We start from the raw sequence: 20,892 nt of genomic DNA on the forward strand, positions 1-20,892 counted from the left end.
TTATATTTACCATAAGACATAAGGAATAGGTCTGTTACATTTTTAAACACTACATGCTGTATCTAGTTCCTCAGTTTTAAGAATCAAATGAGTATATCATAATAGTATTTCATCAATAGTGTTCATCATGTATGTTACTAAATGTTTACTTTTTGAAGAACACTTCTCATTTTTTTCAGAAGCTTCACACTTGTTCAATGTTGACATTATCAGTGTTTATACAGTATTTTTACATATAGTGAAAGACTTAAAAACTTGTAGTACCCTTCACAACAATTCCCACTTAACGTATGTACTGAAGCTAATATTTGATTAATGGAACTGGTTTTGAACTTGAATCACTTAAATGAAAACAATACATACAAGTTAAAGTCATGGTACCCTAATTGATAGTTCAGACATTTAACCACTTCATGGCAGTATTCTAGAGTACAGATAGTCAAGTGATGTAAGACATGGTGCACTAATTTATAGTTCAGATATTTAACCAGTTTCATATCAGTGGTTAACACACAAAATGCAGTTTTCCCTTGGCTATTGTATATATTTAGCTGTCTCAACATGGGTTTGGTTGACTTTCCACATTACATCTTTGTGTTTACTTGTTTATAGTTTTGATACTACTAACTGTTAATGCAGTAAATATATGTTAAAGGAACTTAACAGACTTTCAGTAAACATTGTAAGTGTTTCACATAAAAAAAGAAAATATTTTAGTGACATATTTGTAATAAACTAAAAAACAATGTTTCTGTGAATATATTGAGTACTTTTGTCACTGGGCTGTGTGGAAAGTGATGTGAATGTTAAGAATAAAAACAATCTTCTTCATCTAAAAATCTCAACTTTATTTTACTTTATCTCCAAAACCTCTTAAATACAATTGTTTGTTTTTAGTAAAACTATATTTTATCTGTTATTTTCTCTATACAACGTTGGTCAGTTTGAACTACCTCCTGACAATAAAATAAAAATGATAATTGAAGGATATTTTCTGCCTTTTAATGTTATTATTGAAAGTTCTTGGCGAACATGTTCAAATGTGATACTTTTGTGGCGATTGTGTTTAAAGGTATCTACTTTGTTAGACCTTTTACATCTTGTAACTCAAGGTGTACATGTCACAATGTTTTACAGAGTTATGTTTAAATTTTAAATCAACGACTTTATTATCAATATACACAGATAAACTTGGTATAAAAACATAGTTTGCAAACACAATTTTAATATTGTATTAGTTTTAAGTTCTTGTTCTTAAAAAGAAGTATTTAAAAATCATAAATTTCCCTGGTATTAGAATTCTGACATTTGATCACTCGGTCTTTCCTCTTCTCTAATTCGTTGAACATCCCTTCAAAAAATAAGAAATTTAACATAGATTTCTCATTGTTATTACTCTACAAAACATAAACTGGTTAATCAGACTCACCTAATGCATTCCATCTTTCACACATACCAATAGTTCTCTTTAATGTTTCACACAATATTATTTATACCCAAAAGAGAGCTAAAGTTTTAACATATCAAACGATCAAGTTTGTTGTTTTCTTTACAAAACTGTCTGTTTTGTCATTTGAAATTACACTGGAAAACTTAGCTGAATTTCTTTAAGGATATTATTTCAGAGTCAGAAATCCAGAAATTATCATATTTGTTGGACAGTGTTTTCTGTGTGTTTAAATACATAAAGCATTATTTATTGTATGAATACCATTAATATATAAAAAATAAAGCTCATGTTTTATGATACCAAAAATAAGAAAAGACCAACTTTTCTTTATTCATTATTATAACAGTAAGTAAAATGTAAAAATAGAAATTTATGAGGTAAGGTAAGGTAAAGTAAGAAATAAGAGATTCATTTTAATAAGTATGCTTGTGATCAGTTCAGGATTATATAATTTGATATGCTAATGTTCGCTGCATATTTGTTGAGGGATTTACAACTAATGACACCTGAACCAGGTATCTAATAACAGTTAAATTTTTCAATTGAACCGTCAGTCGGGGCTGAAAAACTGTTTTCTTCAGTGAAGCTTTGTACATAAATTATATCTTTTCCTGGAATTATTCTTTTATAACTAGTCTGTATAGAATTCTTCGGGTTGTTAGCCATGAAGATGTTCGTTTACATTAGTTTAAATTTGGTTTCAGATTTTGTATAAGTAGGGCTTTTTTGATTGTGCGTTTGTTTATATTTGTTTCCCTACTTAGTATCTGGGAGTTTTCAATGGTTTGTTGTGTATATTTGATTTGCAGTGTGCAAAACGTATGAAGGTATTTTTTTTGTGTTCTTTGAATCTAGTTTCCATTTTTCTGCTTGTTTCTCCAATATAGAAGTCGTGGTAGTTGTTGTATTGTATTTTGTAAACTATATTGGTGTTGTGTTTGATATGCTAATGTTCGCTGCATATTTGTTGAGGGATTTACAACTAATGACACCTGAACCAGGTATCTAATAACAGTTAAATTTTTCAATTGAACCGTCAGTCGGGGCTGAAAAACTGTTTTCTTCAGTGAAGCTTTGTACATAAATTATATCTTTTCCTGGAATTATTCTTTTATAACTAGTCTGTATAGAATTCTTCGGGTTGTTAGCCATGAAGATGTTCGTTTACATTAGTTTAAATTTGGTTTCAGATTTTGTATAAGTAGGGCTTTTTTGATTTGCGTTTGTTTATATTTGTTTCCCTACTTAGTATCTGGGAGTTTTCAATGGTTTGTTGTGTATATTTGATTTGCAGTGTGCAAAAACGTATGAAGGTATTTTTTTTGTGTTCTTTGGATCTAGTTTCCATTTTTCTGCTTGTTTCTCCAATATAGAAGTCGTGGTAGTTGTTGTATTGTATTTTGTAAACTATATTGGTGTTGTGTTTGTCAGTGTAGTTTTTACATCGTATGGACTTAAGTTTTGTACCTGGATTTTGAATAAATTTGGTGTTTACTTGAATGTTGTGTTTTGTTATAAGTTTTTTCCAAATATTGGTTATTTTCTCGCTGATGTCGGGAACATATGGTATGCAGCAATATAAGGTTTTGTAGTTTGTTGTATCTTGGGATTTATTGTTGTTTGTTTGTTTGTTGTTGGTATAGGTGTGTGTGCATATATTTTTTTCCACAATTTTTTGAGGAAATTTGTTGATGTTGATGAAGTGTTTTTATTTTGTTAATTTTATTGGGTGAGCATAGTTTTGTGGCTATGTTTATTTGGTTTTTTAATGTATTAAGTTTCTGTTTTGTTACAGTTACTGAGTCCCAGGGAATGTATAATCCAGTATGGGTGATTTTTCTGTGGATTTGTTTTGAATTTTGTATCAGTTCTAGTTATCTTGAGGTTAATAAATGCGATTTGGTTAGCTTTTCCTGTTCACGGGTGTTAGAGTGTATCGAGTTAACGTTATTGAAGAACTTAGTATGTGTTCTGTGGATATGAATTCAGCAATTCTATCGTTAACATACCTACCCTACTAAAATTAGGAATACGAAATAGCTTGAAAAAAATATTGTCCGTAGAAGAAGACAAAATGCTCTAAGATTTAGATTGCGTTAACCAATTAAAATCCTTCTTCCATTAAATTATCTTATTGTTGTTAATGATTCGACAATGAATCGGATTACGATTCGCGTGCCTTACGCGCTTGGCCATGCGGGCCAATTATTTAGATAACTTTTACTTTCCCCTGAAATAAAATAAAATAAAAAATGCTGATTTCTATAAGAAATAAATAGCGTCTGAACTAAATTTACCTTGACATCTAGTGAGGAATCTTCTAAACTAAATAATTAAATTCAAAATACAATAACATGCAACTTCACAATGAGGTAAATTCTGACTTTTTATAAAGACATCGTTGCGACCGTTAATGGTGCTACCCGCTAGTACAACGGTATGTCTATGGATTTACAACGCTAAAATTAGGGGTTCCATTCCCTTCGGTGGGCTCAGCAGATAGCCCGATGTGGCTTTGCTATAAGAAAACACACACGCGACCGTTGGTGAGGTATCGTCATTAGTTCTAAATTGTTGTTATTGTAATTTGAAATTAACAGTTACCGTATTTTCTGCAGAATTATGCTATAAAGATAACCACGATAAATTTGTTTTTCCTATAATGAATAAACATGAAAATAATAAATTGAACACATAACACTTTCATCTTTTGTTAGATTTGCACTCACGAAAGATATTAATAAACTAGATGATTGATGAAGGAACCTCTAACGTGTTTTGGTTCAAGAACAGATAGAAACAAAATGAAGGGTAACAAATATTTTCATGTGTTGCTTTTCAAGTTCATATGACATGCTATGTTGTATCCTACAGATTGTATAATTATTCTTGTGATTCATGGCATGTGCAAATTGCACTGTTAAGCGTCCTTTATGTGACATCATTTTAGTGTATACTAACTAAGTGATAGACAGAGAACACACTACTGTATAGTGATGTAAATGTTTAAAACAGGCAATTTTGGTCCTCTTTTACGGTTATAATAATAATAAAAGAAATGCTGTTCTGATACAAACAAAAGGCTGCTTACGTTTGCTGTTTCTCATCCTTCCCTTAGCTATAAAAAATCCGTATGGTTTATAAAGAGGTTTTATCACCTCCACAACCTGTGCTCCATCTCGTTGAAGACCAGTCAGTCGACCACACGTGTAATCGAGGGTAGGTTGGTTATTTATGTCAGCATCATCACAGTTATTGTGACTGGAGTCTGGTTTGATATGTCATGTGGGAGGAAAAATATAGTTAAAGCAGCGATTGTTGTTTCTCTTTTAAATCAGTACAAGTTGAAAAGTTAAGACATCCAATTACTATCATGCCACGCGAATGATTGTAAGAAACATAAAAACCACAACATGGATATTAAAAGAAGTCCCACGAACTCCATGCAAGTTTACAATAAAATGCATTTTAAATTAGAAATGGTCGATTATCCAAAAGTCATGTTAAAAACTATTGCATTTTTCACATATAAACAACACGCTTCTTTCAAACAGATCCTCACTGAGAATAAAAGTTAACATTAATTTATACTTACTACATTCCACTTGGACGAACCAACAGTGTCTGATATTCATTGTGTAGGATTGTGTTTCTCAATGTCTAAAATTCGAGCCACAATGCAGCTAAACACAGTGAGTAATTTCATTTGTGCTCGCGTTGTAGGAATAACAGTCGGCTCCGTTATCGATTCTAAGAGCTGACTAAAGTTTCTAATGACAGTGAATTCTGCCGAGTGGTTGGTCAGTTGTTTAGAATTAGAAATGTTAAGGTTATCCTGGCTTGTCACTTAGCCCATGTGAATATGGAATAATCAATAATTCAAAATATCGGTATCAAGCTACTGAGGGAATATCCAGGAGAGTTGGAAATTTATGAACTCTCAATTTTTAACCAGAGAATATTCGTGTTAAAATGTACGAAAGTCTGATAAAAGAGTAGAAAAACGTCTATTAAATATCCATTGAATGTTCAAGTTATTCTCCCTCTAGACATTTAATCACATAAGTATTTTTTAAGATAACTAGTGCCCCGGAAACAATACTGGGACCATTTTATGGATAAGATAATGATTATTACACTGAGGCCCATTTTCAGCACAAACTTGGCCGCTAACAAATTATTCTCATTTCACTAGGTAAAATAAAATTAAATAGTCAGTATAACTTTCACTAGTATGAGAAAAATATACAAAAGACACACAATGTTCTCCACAAAGCCACTTATCGCGAAAGTTTTAGTGCTTATCCTTCGTCTAAACTGTATGTTGTGAAAAATGATTATATAGATATACGTAATAAGAAATGTATGTTTCTGAGAGAGCCATAAGAAGAGATAAGTCCAGTCAAATCATGTATTAAAACTTGTTTTTTCTAATGCAATTATTACTTTGAGTACATGCAATATTAAAATTTGGTATCCTATTTAAACCATAAAACATGGAACTTACGAGACGTGACACCCGGACTCAGTCTGGATGATCGAATCTTCTTTGATTGTTCTCCTCTTTATATACGTTATACACATGTTTACATGAATTTAGGAGACCGTCCTGGATCTGCTTTTTGAGTGATGACTTTTTGCCTTTTGAGTAATTGTACGGGACAAAGTCACTGTAATAGAAGCAATAATTACAAATAATGAATTTGTCATAGTATATTTAACAAAAGTGAAGTGTGTGAGAGGAGATCACTATTTATTTAAATAAACAGTGTTATATTGATAAATCGGTACCTTAGCGTTAATGGATAATAAATGAAATAAAGTTAATAAATATCACGATTCACACGAAAACAATTATTGTTCAGACAGTATGAATAGTGTTTCAACAACTACAAGATCTGCCGTATCTAGCCAAACTGTATAGTCCTGGTATTACATGAAAGACTTCGATAACTTTGGGTATAGCAGATGTAATGATGTTTAGATATTCTTCTATACTTTAATTCACAAGTTACCATAGCAACGTTACTTAGAAGAAAAAAGGGCTGGAATAGTGTATAGGGAAAAACGATAGTTGAAGTTCGTCAAATAAACTAAACGTGCTTCGGTATTTATATGGTGGCATAAATATCGACAAAATTTAGTATGGTTATTTCAGGGTCACGTAAAATATATTTATCAAATTTCTCTTCTTGATTCAGAAATACAAGAATTGAGGGTCCAAAAGAAAAATGATAAGTGAAAACGACTCTACAGGGTATTGACAACAAAAATGATATGTGACAGGTAGCGTTTAATTAGCTTTAGCCTAGCGGCAAAGGAGCAAAGTTTTGTTTTGTTTGTGTTTTAATTTCGCACAAAGCTTCTGGAGGGCTACCTGTGCTAGCCGTCCCTAATTTAGCAGTTACGACTAGAGGGAGGGCAGCTAGTCATCACCACCCACTACTGAAAAGGCGAGCATGTTCGGTGCGACTGGGATTCGAACCCGCGACACTCAGATTACAAACATCAACTGCTACATATTTTTTCCAAACCGCTTGCGTCCTATTTAATTAAGAAAAATACATAATAGTTTATAGCTTTAAAATGTTTGTTCGATACAGAATCAGTTTTCATAACGTATTAAGTGCTAAGTTTTCCTTGGTTTGTTTTGAATTTTGCGCGAAACTAAACGTGGTCTCTCTGCGCTAACTTTTTGAGCAGCTGTAGACTAGCGGGAAAGCACCTAATCAACACCAACAAACGTTAACAATTCGGTTGCTCTTTTATAGACGAATAGAGACATTGACCGTCATATTTTAGTCCTTCTCTTCGGCTAAATGGGTGAGCGTGTTTGGTGTGACGAAGGTTCAAATCAGCGTCTCGCAGATTTGGAGTAGAGCGCCCTGACAACCACTTGAGCTAAGAGTCAGGATTTAATTCAGAATGCATACCTTTTGGGCATCACAACCTCTGGAGGAATTGACTTTTCTTGCAGATCGCACCGGATGTTACTGATTGCCCTAGACTCCCCTACAATAAAATGCTGATTTATACAAAATTAAATAGCATCTAAACTAACTTTGACATCTCGTAAGGAATCTGCTATATTAAATAATTAAATTCAAAATACAATAACAACAATATCTACACTAGGTAGATTATGACTTTTAATAATTACATCGTATCAACCATTGGTATGACATCATCATCAGTTCAAAACTGTTATTATTTAATGTAAAATTAACAGTTACCTTACTTTCTGCAGGATCATTTCATATTTACCTCGATAACTTTGTTTTTTCCCTATAATGAATTAAACTGAAAATAATAAACTGAACACATCATATTTAATTAGATTTATACACATGAAATATATTAATAAACTTAATGTTTGGTGAAGAGTCCTCTGACGTGTTTTGTTTCAAGAGCATATAAGAACAAATTGAAGGGTAACAAATATTTTTATTTCTTGGTATTCACGTTCATTGTCATGCTGCGTTGTATCCTACAGATTGCATAATTATTCTCGTGATTCATGGCATGTGCACGTTTGACTAATGTCACGGCAATATAAATTGCAATGTTAAGTGTCGCTTGTGTGACAACATCTGCAGGAACTGATTTCTCTTTGAGGTCGCAGAAGGTGTTATTGATTTCCCTAGGAAGAGATGTGGTATCCTGATAAAAGCAAGATTTTATGTTTTCTTTTACATCATGGTTGATTTTGTCTGATAGTAAACTTTAAGAGACAAGATTATAAAGCTGTGTTCATTAATAACTTGACTTCTAAGAAGCTTCTAACTTATATCTTTACGAATTATTCCATGTTATACACACGGATATGTTTAAATACATGTAAATAGGACATGAAGTGAAAGATTACTTTTACTTTTGGTGACAGAACCTTAAATTCACAAACTCACTATTACATTTTATTATAACATTGTATCCACAAAGAAGACTTAGAAACTGAATTGAAATACATAGAAAATCTAGTGCTCTCTAGAGATTTAGCCCAAACATTATAAATAGGGCTTTTATTAAAGGTCGAAACCTTACAATATATTATATTAATCCCTAGCCTCTCTACCGACATACCATTTTATGCCAGAAATTTCTAACGAAATTTTTAGCCTCTTTAATAAGTTGAGTACTGACATTAAACCTTGAAATAATATAAACATCGTATGACCTAACCCTAAATGCCCAACAAGAGGTCTCAGTCGAGTTGCACGGTCGTCATTGCGAATAACTTCAAACATTCGCTTTGGCATGGTCGATATAAGCGTTTGCAGAAGGCTGGCTCGAATGTTATTCCAAGTGGTGAAGATGGCTTCACGAAGATCATGCACTCTTTGGAATTGACGACCATCATTTCTATAAACTTCCCTTGCCATCTACCCCCAAACATTTTAAATGGGGTTTAGTTCTGGCGAACACGCTGGATGGTCCAAAAGAATCACGTTATTCACTATGAAAAAGTCCTTTGTCCTGCGGGCATTGTGGATTGCAGCGTTGTCCTTCTATCCAGTCTATTCCACACAAGCGAGGGCCTTCAGTTAATAAGGATGCTCTCTCTAATATGCCAATGTAGCCAGCAGCTGTTTGACGCCCCTGTATAACCTAAAGCTGCATTGTTCCATGGAAGGAAAAAGCACCCCAGATCATGATGGAATCTCCTCCACTGTGTCGTGTAGAAAATGTCTCTGGTGGGATATCCTTATCGTGTCAGTAACGTTGGAACCCATCTGGGCCATCAAGGTTAATTTTTTCTCATCAGAAAACAAAACCTTCGTCCACTTTTCTACTTCCCATGTTTGGTGTTTCTCAGCAAAATTTAACCGAGGTGTTTCGTGGTGTGGAAGGAGGCGTGGCCTTTGAAGACGTTTACGGTTTTTAAAGCCTTTCTCTCATAGATGTCGTCTTATTGTTCTTGAGCTGCATTCTGCGTCCGTAAGAGCCTTAATATGGTTCGAGGATCGGCTGATGTTTTGCCGTACAACCCGTCGAATCCTCCTGCTCAACGCCAACGAAAGTTTCTTGGGTCGACCACTTGAAATTCTCGTTCCGTATTCCTCAGCGTCTTTTAAGAAATTTGCAACAGCACTTTTACTACGCCCAATCTCACCAGTGATGGCACGTTGAGAGAGACCTTGCTTTTGCAGTTCGACAATCCTGCCATGTTCAAACTCTGTCAACTTTTTAGCCTTTGCCATGTTTTTACCCAATATAACACAGGAGATGTCAGTGTTAGACGCTGAGAATGCTAATGCTTGAACACAAGTGACTGAATTTCGTTACGTGTTTACCGTTTAACGCTTCGTTTCAGTATGGTCTTAAACTTTTGACCAGCTAGTATTTAGGCTAATTTCATTGTGTTCACATTTTCCCTATTAAATGCTAAATTTTTTTTTATTTTCCCTTTTCTTATATTCATCTTTCGAAGCTCTACTCAAATAAGTGGTTGAGTATAACAACGCAAAATGCATATTTTTTCTTTATGTTCATTGGCCTTAAGATTTTGGCCAACAGTGTGTATCTGTGAACCATTGGAAATAACAAAGAGTAAACATATTTAATGAATTATGAAACAGAGATGCATTTCTTTGGAAAAATACGTCAAGACTTCTCATAATGTTTGTTTTAACTGAGATACATTTATTAAAGAAACATATCTGCTAGATGGCAACGAGATGCTGAACAAAATTTTCCTTCGTATTCAATATTTTTGGCCTGCAATAAATATTATTTGCTTTCTACGTTTTGATCCTCTATAAGTGGCACTGGTTTGGTAATAACCTGGTTAGGTGTACAGACTATAAGATGTCTGTTAGTTTTCAAATGCTTAGAATTTTCTGATGTTTCTGTATAACTATGGCTTAAAATATTAGGCTCATTTAGTCTTTCTTTACTCCGACAAGGAAAGGGTTCAAAATATATATTTACTATTTCTACATGATCAGCCGCTTTTATCCGATGAATATTCCGAGTATATATTGGGTTTTCAATTAAATTAAACGCAACTTTTATCATCTTCTTAATTAACTGTTGGAAACTGTTGTTAACTTATTATAATGTTGCTTTACCTCTAAAACTATTACACCAGTTATTTATATGTTTTAGACGTAATGAGGTTTTATATAACAGCCAGACAGGAAATGTTGCTGTAACGATTGTTCTCCATTAAATCATTTGAAACTACTATTTGATTTATTTCATCGTGGTGGATATGATACTGGAAGTTGTACACGACCTGTACGAAGTATATAATTATCATCATCATCACGGCATGTAGATTAATTAATTAAAAGATTGAAACAAAACTCAGGTTCAGTTAGCTTTCGTAAAGATAAACCAACTGCTTCGTTTTTGGCTAAAACAACTGACTTTGTTTAATGCTTGAAAAGAAGCAAGAGGTCTAGTTCTTGAAAAGTAGAAGTTGAGGCGTTGAAAGAAATGTATTAACATGAAATATTTTCTTTAAAGATTTCTTTTCTGCGATTTTGAATTGAAATTGCTTGAGAAACATTTATTATGGATGTTTTGTCGAAGAGAAGTAAGTGAAGTTGGGATTGGTTTTAATTCCATACTTTGGATACTTGTTTTGAAGTTTTGTAATTGACGTAAATTTGATAAAAGGGACGAAGAGGCGGTCTACAGACAAAATAAATAACGTAGAATTTTTTTCACTGAAATATTAAAAGATTTTGCCTGTACTTTTAATACTAGACAATTGAAAAATAGAAATATTTTACCTTTATCTTTGAAGCTTTTATGGACATAATTCAAATTTTTAGGCTTGTTGCTAGCCATTGGTTTGTGTGATCCTAGTGAAACAAATATATATAAATTTCAACGAAACTTTGTTTGTCTAAAGTTAAGCCAAATCTACACTTTTTTTCATAACAATGTTAAAATTGCAGTATTTGAAAAACGTTGTTTGACGTATAATATTTCCTATAATACACTTATCAATTTTTTTTAATCTTTTGTTTGAATTTATGGCATAAAATACGTAAATTTATTTTGAAACTTGATGCAACGAACAGCTGAATACAAAAGAAACAATGAGGCTGATAAAAAACATCGTGATAAAACAATATAATAACATGAACAGTCCTAATTTCTATAACAACTGAAGAGAGAACAAGTGTAGAAGTGTTCAAGGTAGTGTTCTCACAACACGAAATACTGGCGATGGTTGTGAGAATAATAAAAGTGCAACAACTTTTCTTAACACATAGCTGTTACAACATCAGAATTATTGTCTCCAAAACACAAACTGTCCATCTATTCGAAGTTTCATCGTATCTCGATGAAAAAGAAATTTAAATTCGTTGCTAGCTTTTCGTTATCGTGGAAAATGTACTAGCAAAAACACTTTACATCGTTTCAGTAAAAGTTTTAAGTTAAGACAATTCCAAAGAGAAAAATTCAACTACAAAAGAACAGATTGACAAGAAAGTAAAATATAGTGCGGAAATTGTAATTAAACTGTCAAGAAACAATCAAAATCAATAAAACAAACAAACAAATCATAAGCCCCGATACTTTCTGCAATCAGTACGCACAGCTATAAAACGATCAAATTGCTTATACTTATTCTCAGATTATTAACATTTAATGAATTTACTGTCCTCGACTCACTTTCTTATATTAAATAATTAAAGATCTACATCCTCATAATGGATGTTTAGTTGGTAGTTTTGACGTAAGTTATTTATTCACAAACAATCCTTTGGATTCGACCATTGACATTTGTTTGGAAAAATTCTTTCCAGAGAAGTCGCTTGTTTATGGCTTATCTAAATAACAACTTAGAGCTATAATAATTCATTATTTAGATAACAACCATTCTTTTATTTAATGGAAACATTTAAAGCGTTTGTCGAGATTATCGGAAGATTACGATGATAAGGTTATTTTGCATTAATTCATTATCTTAGTTGTTTTACGCCTTTTAAATGTAATCGAAATCAGTAATTGCTTATAAAACCTAAGGTATATTTTTACCAGCTAATTACCTCTAGAGAATTTAGTAAAATATAAATCAATTTGTTTTACATTGTTTTGTTTATATTAATAGTTCTTGATTAGTGTGTTTCTTTTGTTTTCTTCAACTTAATTAATATGGATAATTGCTTCTTCTAACACTTTTGCAGTTATATTCTTAAACTTCACTCTCGATTCGAATTATTGTGTTCCTTTTTTTTGAATATCCGTTAAGTTGCTATGATATAGTAACGCTTAAGAAGTATTAGTTATTGCATGTGAGGTGGTTCTTCAATTAGATGCATTTGTGTATGTATTTATTTACCAGTGACTTAGTTTTTGTAAGAATTTTAAAATAACCTATATACATATTATTATTATTTTGTTGGTATAATTCTTTCATTGAAATGTAAATCTTCTATTATATGTTTAAAATATTTTAATACTTTTTTTCAGTCACCTGGTGACGTTCTTGGTAACCGCTATATTTCAAGCCAGAAATAAGCCTAATAGTTAACGAGAAACACTAAGGAACATTTTGAAATGAAACAATATATGAAAACAGAATGTAACGTAGATAGAGCAACAAGAAATACAAATTGTCGTGGTTTGTATATATACAGATTCTTCTACCAAAGGTAAAGTTGAAATGAGAACCCATGACGGAGAAGCCTAATGTTTCACTAGATTGGCCATATCTACTTCTGTAGGCAGGGGCGTACACCTGATGTGGGGGGATGATTTGTGCAACCACTAATGTGGACTGTTCAATTTTCAAATTGGTAATCTCTGATTACGTGGACCTGGAAGCTGTAAACATGCAGTCACAGAGTAATCTTGTGGCCGCGATACTTGCATGTATACTTAGGTCTACTGACTGATACTTACGAACTATTGCTTGGATCGAAAAGCTTAGAAGCACGCCTATATTAAAGATGTACGTTTCAGCTACTGAAAAAGCCTACATCTAGGTCTAATTATGTAATTCGATTGGTAAGAACACGAGAATTTGTAGGCCTGTGATGTAATAAAACAATTCAAGAGACCAAACTGTAGGGGGGATGATTGTATGCACCATACCCCCCACCTAAAATGAAGGAGGGGATGTATACCCCATCCCCCCAGGATCTACGCCCCTGCATATAACTCTCATCATGTCGATAATTAGTCACTAATTAATTAAATTATCCTTAAACGATTTATAATAATAATAATTAAATCACCCTATAAATGACGCTTAGTTAATCCTGAAAAGGACAGTGAATGTTAATTCATTAATTAATGAATTAGTAGTTAAATCCTTCCGCCACAAAGTAAAGAACGTGTTTCTAGGCAACCATGACTAATGTCAAACATATTTGAACAAAATATAATTACTAATTCAGTTGTTAATGTAATAATTCCTTTAAAATTAATAATAATAAAAAAGACACCTAATTCATTAATTAACTAGTTCGTCCTAAAATGAAAGCTTAACATTAATTCATTAATGATTAATTAAATAAACATAGTATGTAAACCATCATAAAAAGGATGCTTAACGCCAATTTATCAGTTAATTAAATCTCTTTCTTGAAAAGGCGTTATCTTGCTTAAAACTTACTCTTTAAATTATCAACCAAGTGTTTAAAGGTTTTTAATGATATAATAAATTGTTCAAAACACTATTTAACGTAACCTGTTTGAATTAGATTATAATTCACAGAGAAAATCATGTCTTGAATGAACAAATATATTTTGCGGTAATACATAGTATGTCCAAAGACCAAGTAAATAGTTTTGACAAGAACTGAGTATTTGCAACTAAAAACATTGTTCACTATAATAATTACATTATAATAAACTATAATTAATAGTTGCTTTACACAAGTAATCATTTCTTAATTTCATAAATTATACAATACGTATAAAAACTAAATCAGCCATCTACTTTACTTATATTTTAAAATTGACCTCCAATACATAAATGATGACTGTAAAGTACAGGGTGTTCGGAAAGTCACTGTGCAGTTTTGTCTGTTAATAAATATATAAGTGCACAGTGACTTTCCGAACACTCTGTACCATACATTAGTGATTGTGTAAATAAAACAAGTATATTTGACACATACTGACAAGGAGTGCACCAAAGACAAGTACTTCAATTATTCATATAAAATAGACAAACAACCTAAAATTCTAAGTTTTTTATGATAAAAATACTTTCCTTTTCTTTCACGTTTCATAAATCCATCATGTTTACAATCCCAATAAACATTTACGTCCATTATACCATGTTTCGTTCTAGAACTCGCGTATTTGACGTTTAAACAAAACGTTTAAGCTGCTAAAAAGTGTAACAACTGTTGAAGATGAAAGTCGTGGAATAAGTTAATTCCTTCTAAATAACGTTTGTGGTATCCTATGTTATTACTGATTGTCGTGTGAAATATTTAACGAAAACAACGATTTATTGGCTAGGCATTCTGTGAAACGAACGATGAAACCAATATCGATCAATTAAGCTTTAATTTACATGAAGGTGTAATCGCTTAAGAGAGTAAAAAAATATCAGTATCGCTTATTTTTATCTCACATTGAAAGTATAAAACACACAGCTTCTTTTAATGTTTTACAAATCCTAAATATTATATGAACGAAATAGTTATTATAATATAACCAATATTTGTTCTACTACTAAATATAACAAATAAACAACTTACTGATTACTTTTATCTTCAAAAAAAGAAACGCAAAAGACAAAATTTGAGACAAATTGTTAACAAGTTTATTCCGGGTAGTTCTGTACGACATGTGTGAAACTTTGCACATTCACTGCTGAACATGCAAAGTCTGCAAAGGCGAAGTCCACGCTCACTAGGTGACGTTTAACGTCACTCAACGGCAATAACGAGTATGCCCCCCGCGAGCATCAATAACTGCTTGGCATCTCCTGCCCATGGAAGCGATGAGATGACGAATCACATCCTGTGGAATGGCTGTCCACTCAGCCTGCAAAGCTGCTGCAAGCTAAGGTAGGGTCTGCGGTTGAGGTTGTCGCCGTAGCAGACGTCGGTCAAACTCGTCCCAAAGATGTTCGATGGGGTTTAAATCTGGTGATCCGGAGGGCCAGGGAAGAACGTTGATGTTGTGGTGTCTCAAGAAGATAGTGGTGAGTCGAACTGTGTGAGGACGGGCGTTGTCATGTCGAAAAACGTCGTTGACGTTCACCATGATGGGTTGCACATGGGGCCTAAGAATCTCGTCGACGGTTGCGTACGGTCTGATCGGAAATCCTACGCAGCCCTGGTATGGTTGAGGCTGTAGACGTCGTTGTGGTGGTCCTATCCCGAAGGTGACGTAACCGGATGTAGCGATCTTGTGCGGGCGTGGTCACATGAGGTCTGCCAGATCGTGGACAGTCACAAGTTGATCCATGTTGTTGGTGGCGATTCCATAGCCTTGTGATGGTGCTTGGGTGGACATTCACAGCTCTGGCAACATCTGATCGAGATTCGCCTGCTTCCAAGCGACCAATGGCGTTGTTGCGTTGTGCTTCAGTCAGTGTTGGCGTAACTGTTTTGCGTGTCGGTGGCTTAACACTGAGCTATGGAAACCGAGAACCCGTCACTTTTATAGGGGATTTTGCACATGTTGCACTTGCAGAACATGCAGATCTCTCAAACAAATTTATTGGACACGAATGCGTTTTGGAGAAAAATCCGATATTTTTCTCCGTTTTCAATGTGCACAACTTTTATTGTCATTTTGGTCTGACAATCAGTGCCCTAACACGTGTACCATCACATACTCTGAGCTTGTAACGTTATTACATATATTTCTCTTTAAAATAACAAAAATATCCCTTTTGCGTTTCTTTTTTTGAAGAGTATATTTATTAAAGTATCAGAAATTTTAGACTGTCTAAAGTTTAAGCACTAATATCAAATCGCATGCATACAATCTGGAAATAAGTTTAAGAATTACAAAGGTCAGACACAAACAGTGTGGACACTGATGTCAAGACAAGATTGTTTGGAGGGTCATCCACACAGTGTGGGACTGTAAGATATTTCAACTTAATCAGTCGCTGACCTTTTCTCATTAGTTACATTGAAAAGAACATTATCGGTTCCTTTCTACAGGCTAGGTGGTTAATGTACTCGACTCGTAATTCGAGGGTCGCGGGTTCGAATCCCCATCCTACCAAACATGCTTACCCTTGCAGCCATGGGGGGCGTTATAATGTTAGGTTGTTGGTATTTGTTGGTAAAAGAGTAGCTCAAGAGTTGGCTGTGGGTGGTGATGATTAGCTGCCTTCCCTCTAGCCTTACACTGTTAAATTGGGAACGGCTATCACAGATAGTCCGTGAGTAGCTTCGTGCGAAATTCAAAACAAACAATCCTTTCTACATATCTCAAAACTTTATGTACATTACCGCTATTATAATTATTCAATCATTTCACTTTATAGATAAATTATAAAACAGTACTCTGTGATTATACATAAAGCTCATGTTTGCCTTAGTACCTCAAAAGAAAACACTGACGATCGTGATTAAGCAAAATATTCAAATTTAGAAAAATTCTAGAATTAGAATGATCAAGTCTATTTTGCAATAAGTGGCTAGCTAATCCAAGGATCAAGTTTTTGATCAGTATTTTGCACATGCATACAAAACACCAGTTACTATATTCATTATATAAACTTATAAAGAAATTCTCAATGACATCCACTTTTACACATCGCTAATTACACTCATTTATACTGTTATTATAATATACAAAATATTTCGTAATGAACTCTACAAATGAACATTATACGTTAATTATTGTAAGTTAAATGTTTCTTACAAAACATTTCAATGATTAATTTACTTCTCAGCATAAATTATTAAATATTATGTCAGAAAAACTATAGCGTTTCACTTGGATTAAAATGAATGTGTGATATTTACAGTATATTTAAGGAAACCTTTATTAAAATAAAAGTTAATAATAACACATTGTCGCTATTTACATATTTACAATATATGTAATGTTCATGGGAAACTTTTATTAAAATAAAAAGTTAATAATAACACATTGTTGCTATTTACATATTTACAATGTATGTAATGTTCATGGGAAACTTTTATTAAAATAAAAGTCAATTATAATACATTGCAACTATCTATGTATTAACAATATATTTAAAATAGATGATTCACTTTACAAAACTGTAAAAATATGGTGACACATATCAATTAAACACAATCTTTGTAAATAATTAAACTGTGCATTTCTGAAATACGATTATTAATGACGAAACACTGTTGCTATCTATGTAAGTTCATTACATAGTCAAGGCCCGGCATGGCCTAGCGCGTAAGGCGTGCGACTCGTAATCCGAGGGTCGCGGGTTCGCGCCCGCGTCGCGCTAAACATGCTCGCCCTCCCAGCCGTGGGGGCGTTATAATGTGACGGTCAATCCCACTATTCGTTGGTAAAAAGAGTAGCCCAAGAGTTGGCGGTGGGTGGTGATGACTAGCTGCCTTCCCTCTAGTCTTACACTGCTAAATGAGGGACGGCTAGCACAGATAGCCCTCGAGTAGCTTTGTGCGAAATTCCAAAACAAACAAACAAATCATTACATAGTCATATAAATACCAATGTGTATTCTCGATATCTGATAGGGTAATGAACAATTATAGCCTACTGTACCTCACGCACAGCAAATGGTCATACTGAATCAGTCGACTTGGAACAAAATGAAAGATTGATTCCACTTAAATATGTAAGATTCGTTATTATGTTAAGTATCTTATGTTTAGAAACATTGTTGCTATATATTAGATGAAGATTTCAAATCATTGACAATGGCTACTTTTAATCATTCTGACAGCAGCAATAAGTTTATCTTACAATACTTTTAATTCAAAGACAGAACAAATGTTTTCAACTAGGCTTTATTACACGCACACACAGAATATACTAACTGTCTAAAATATCTTGGGAACACCAATTATCACGTTAATTATACAAAAAAAAAAAAAAACACATTCTTCCGCCTCTATGTTATTTGTTTAGTAATTCAGTGTTGTTACAACTAAAAAATATTAAGTGAATGACTTACCCATTATTTATATATTTTCTATTAAAAGACTACGAATCATTGAAACTAATGTATGGACCCATACAATTATAAACTTATTTCAAAGATGCACACATGGTTACTTATAAGCAACAATGTGAATTTCATCGTCTTAATAACGTTATCCGTCGTTAGAAAGAATAGTTTTCACTATTTTAGAGGATCGTCACATATTATTTTTAGCGATTAGTTTACTAGTAATTAAAATTGGAAACTCACCATTTTTTTAGATTATTCACTTAAAATCATACCATACAAACAAAACATATTCTATTTACCTTAAATGATATAAATAAGTCCAAATTCCTTGATATCTAAATATTTTAAATATCAAACAAGAATACAGTATTAAAGTTCTCTGAGTTACTGTTTATCGAGAGAACAACTAACTCTTAGCGAATATAAACAGTTTCGTAGATCAATAAAACACTTTTGTGTTTTTATGATCACATAAAATGAATTATACATCTTGATCTATTCACAATACTATACTATTTTACATTTTGCTTAATTTTTCAAAACTATGTCTAATAATAATAATAATAATAATAAATTTATTAAGCAATAAATTAAACACAAAAAATCAAATATCAATATAAAACCATCAACAAAGAGTTAACTCGTCCTGTGATGGTTAAACACATAATAAAGTAAAATCAAAACTTACAAAATCAATATAAAGTTCCCAGAATATTATCATCAGTATTTAAGATCCATTGTTTTAAGTATTTCTTTTGATTAACACGATTAATAGAAGATCTTATACTATAAGGAATAAAATTATGAATACGAGGTGCCAAATAAAGATATTGATGAAGTGTAACTGTTTTACGTGGTGTGGGTACATTAATTGGAAAAAAAGATTGAAGTCGTGTAAAATATGAAGTGACTTTAAAAGGCCTATTAAAAGAAACATGCAATGTAGATAAAGCTAAAAAATATAAATAAAGTTTATCATATGAAAGAGGGGAGTTAAATTTACTGAAATCGGTATCAAGCCTATGAGTAAAAATAAGAGAGAAAACACTTTTTTGCAACTTGTGAATAGGAATTAAAAAAGTCTTATATGTGCCACCCCAAATTGAAATACAATATTGTAAGAAAGAATGAAAGAGAGCATAACATACACTTAACAAAATATGATAAGGAGCACAATGACTAAGTTCAAAAATTAGCATAGAACTATATTTTAATTTATTAACTAAAGAATTAATATGAAATTGCCAATTTAATTTTCGATCTAAAATAATTCCTAAATATTTAACAGAGGAAACTTGAGTCAATTTGGGACACTTACAATTAGGGTAAGTATAACAATCACTAGAATGATAAAAAATAGAAGGAAAAGCTGGAATGACACCATAAAGGTTAAACTGAAGAAGAAAAGATTTAGATATATTTAAGGATAAGTCATTACAGAAAAGCCAATTTTTAATTTTATTAAGATCACTAGAAATAATGGCTTCATTAATTAGATTTGGCTTACTATAAACAACAGCAATATCATCGGCATAGGCTTGGATATCTCCAAAAAACTGTTGGTAAAGAATATCATTTATATAAATGAGAAATAATAAAGGGCCCAGAACAGAACCTTGTGGTACTCCAACATTAATTGTAAGCCAATCACTATAATTATTATGGATACAAACCGATTGCTTTCTATTGTGAAAGTAAGAAAAAACCAATCAAAAACAATGCCTCTAAAACCATAATAAGATAATTTATTTAACAATATTTTATGATTAACAGAATCAAAAGCTTTGGCTAAGTCAAGAAAAAACAGCAATTGGATGAAGATCAGAATCCAAAGCTTCTGTAATACTTCCCACAAGTTTAGCAACAGCAACCTCCGTTCCAAGCCCAGGCGAAAGCCAAATTGAGAAGGAGACAAAACTGAATGTCTATCAAGAAATGATAAAATTCTAATCTTCATAGATTTTTCAAATAGTTTAGAGAAATGTATTAAAAAGGAAATAGGTCTATAATTCGTAAAATCAGGAATATTACCAGATTTATAAATAGGAATGACCAATGATAACTTTAAAACATTAGGAAACTTCCCTTGAGTAAAAGATAAATTAATTAAAAAAGTCAAAATTGGTGCAAAAGGATTAGCATTAGCTTTCAAAATCTTAACCGAAACACCATCTACACCATTAGAAGCTGAATTTGATAAGGAGAAAATATTATTCATAGTTTCAGATACAGTAACAGGATATAGGTAACAAGAAGAAGAAGGAGCAGGAGGCATGCCCTGAGAACAAAATTTAGGATTGGAGCAAGTAGATTTAGCAACATTAACAAAAAAATAATTCAAATCAAATAAATCAGTAGTACCAAAATTACAAAATTT

At 32.6% G+C, this 20,892-nt stretch overlaps 1 protein-coding gene across 3 annotated transcripts in view; it reads right to left on the bottom strand.

Annotated features, from left to right (window-relative positions):
• Positions 1–868: 868 nt before the first annotated feature.
• Positions 869–20,892, bottom strand: part of LOC143233943 (uncharacterized) — a 55,522-nt gene continuing 35,498 nt past the window's right edge. For 2 of the 3 annotated variants that reach the window (XM_076470869.1, XM_076470871.1), the window contains exons 3-6: positions 7,384–7,462; positions 5,958–6,120; positions 4,542–4,711; positions 870–1,351 (exon numbers count right to left, since the gene is read on the bottom strand). In XM_076470869.1, coding sequence (XP_076326984.1) covers positions 1,269–1,351; positions 4,542–4,711; positions 5,958–6,034 — 330 coding nt within the window. In that variant the 5' untranslated portion in view covers positions 6,035–6,120; positions 7,384–7,462 and the 3' untranslated portion in view covers positions 870–1,268. Of the gene's footprint in view, positions 1,352–4,541; positions 4,712–5,957; positions 6,121–7,383; positions 7,463–20,892 lie in introns of all 3 variants that reach the window. The other variant, XM_076470870.1, reaches the window with a different exon arrangement.

This window comes from Tachypleus tridentatus, chromosome 12, assembly GCF_004210375.1.
Source record: "Tachypleus tridentatus isolate NWPU-2018 chromosome 12, ASM421037v1, whole genome shotgun sequence".
Classification (NCBI taxonomy): domain Eukaryota; kingdom Metazoa; phylum Arthropoda; class Merostomata; order Xiphosura; family Limulidae; genus Tachypleus; species Tachypleus tridentatus.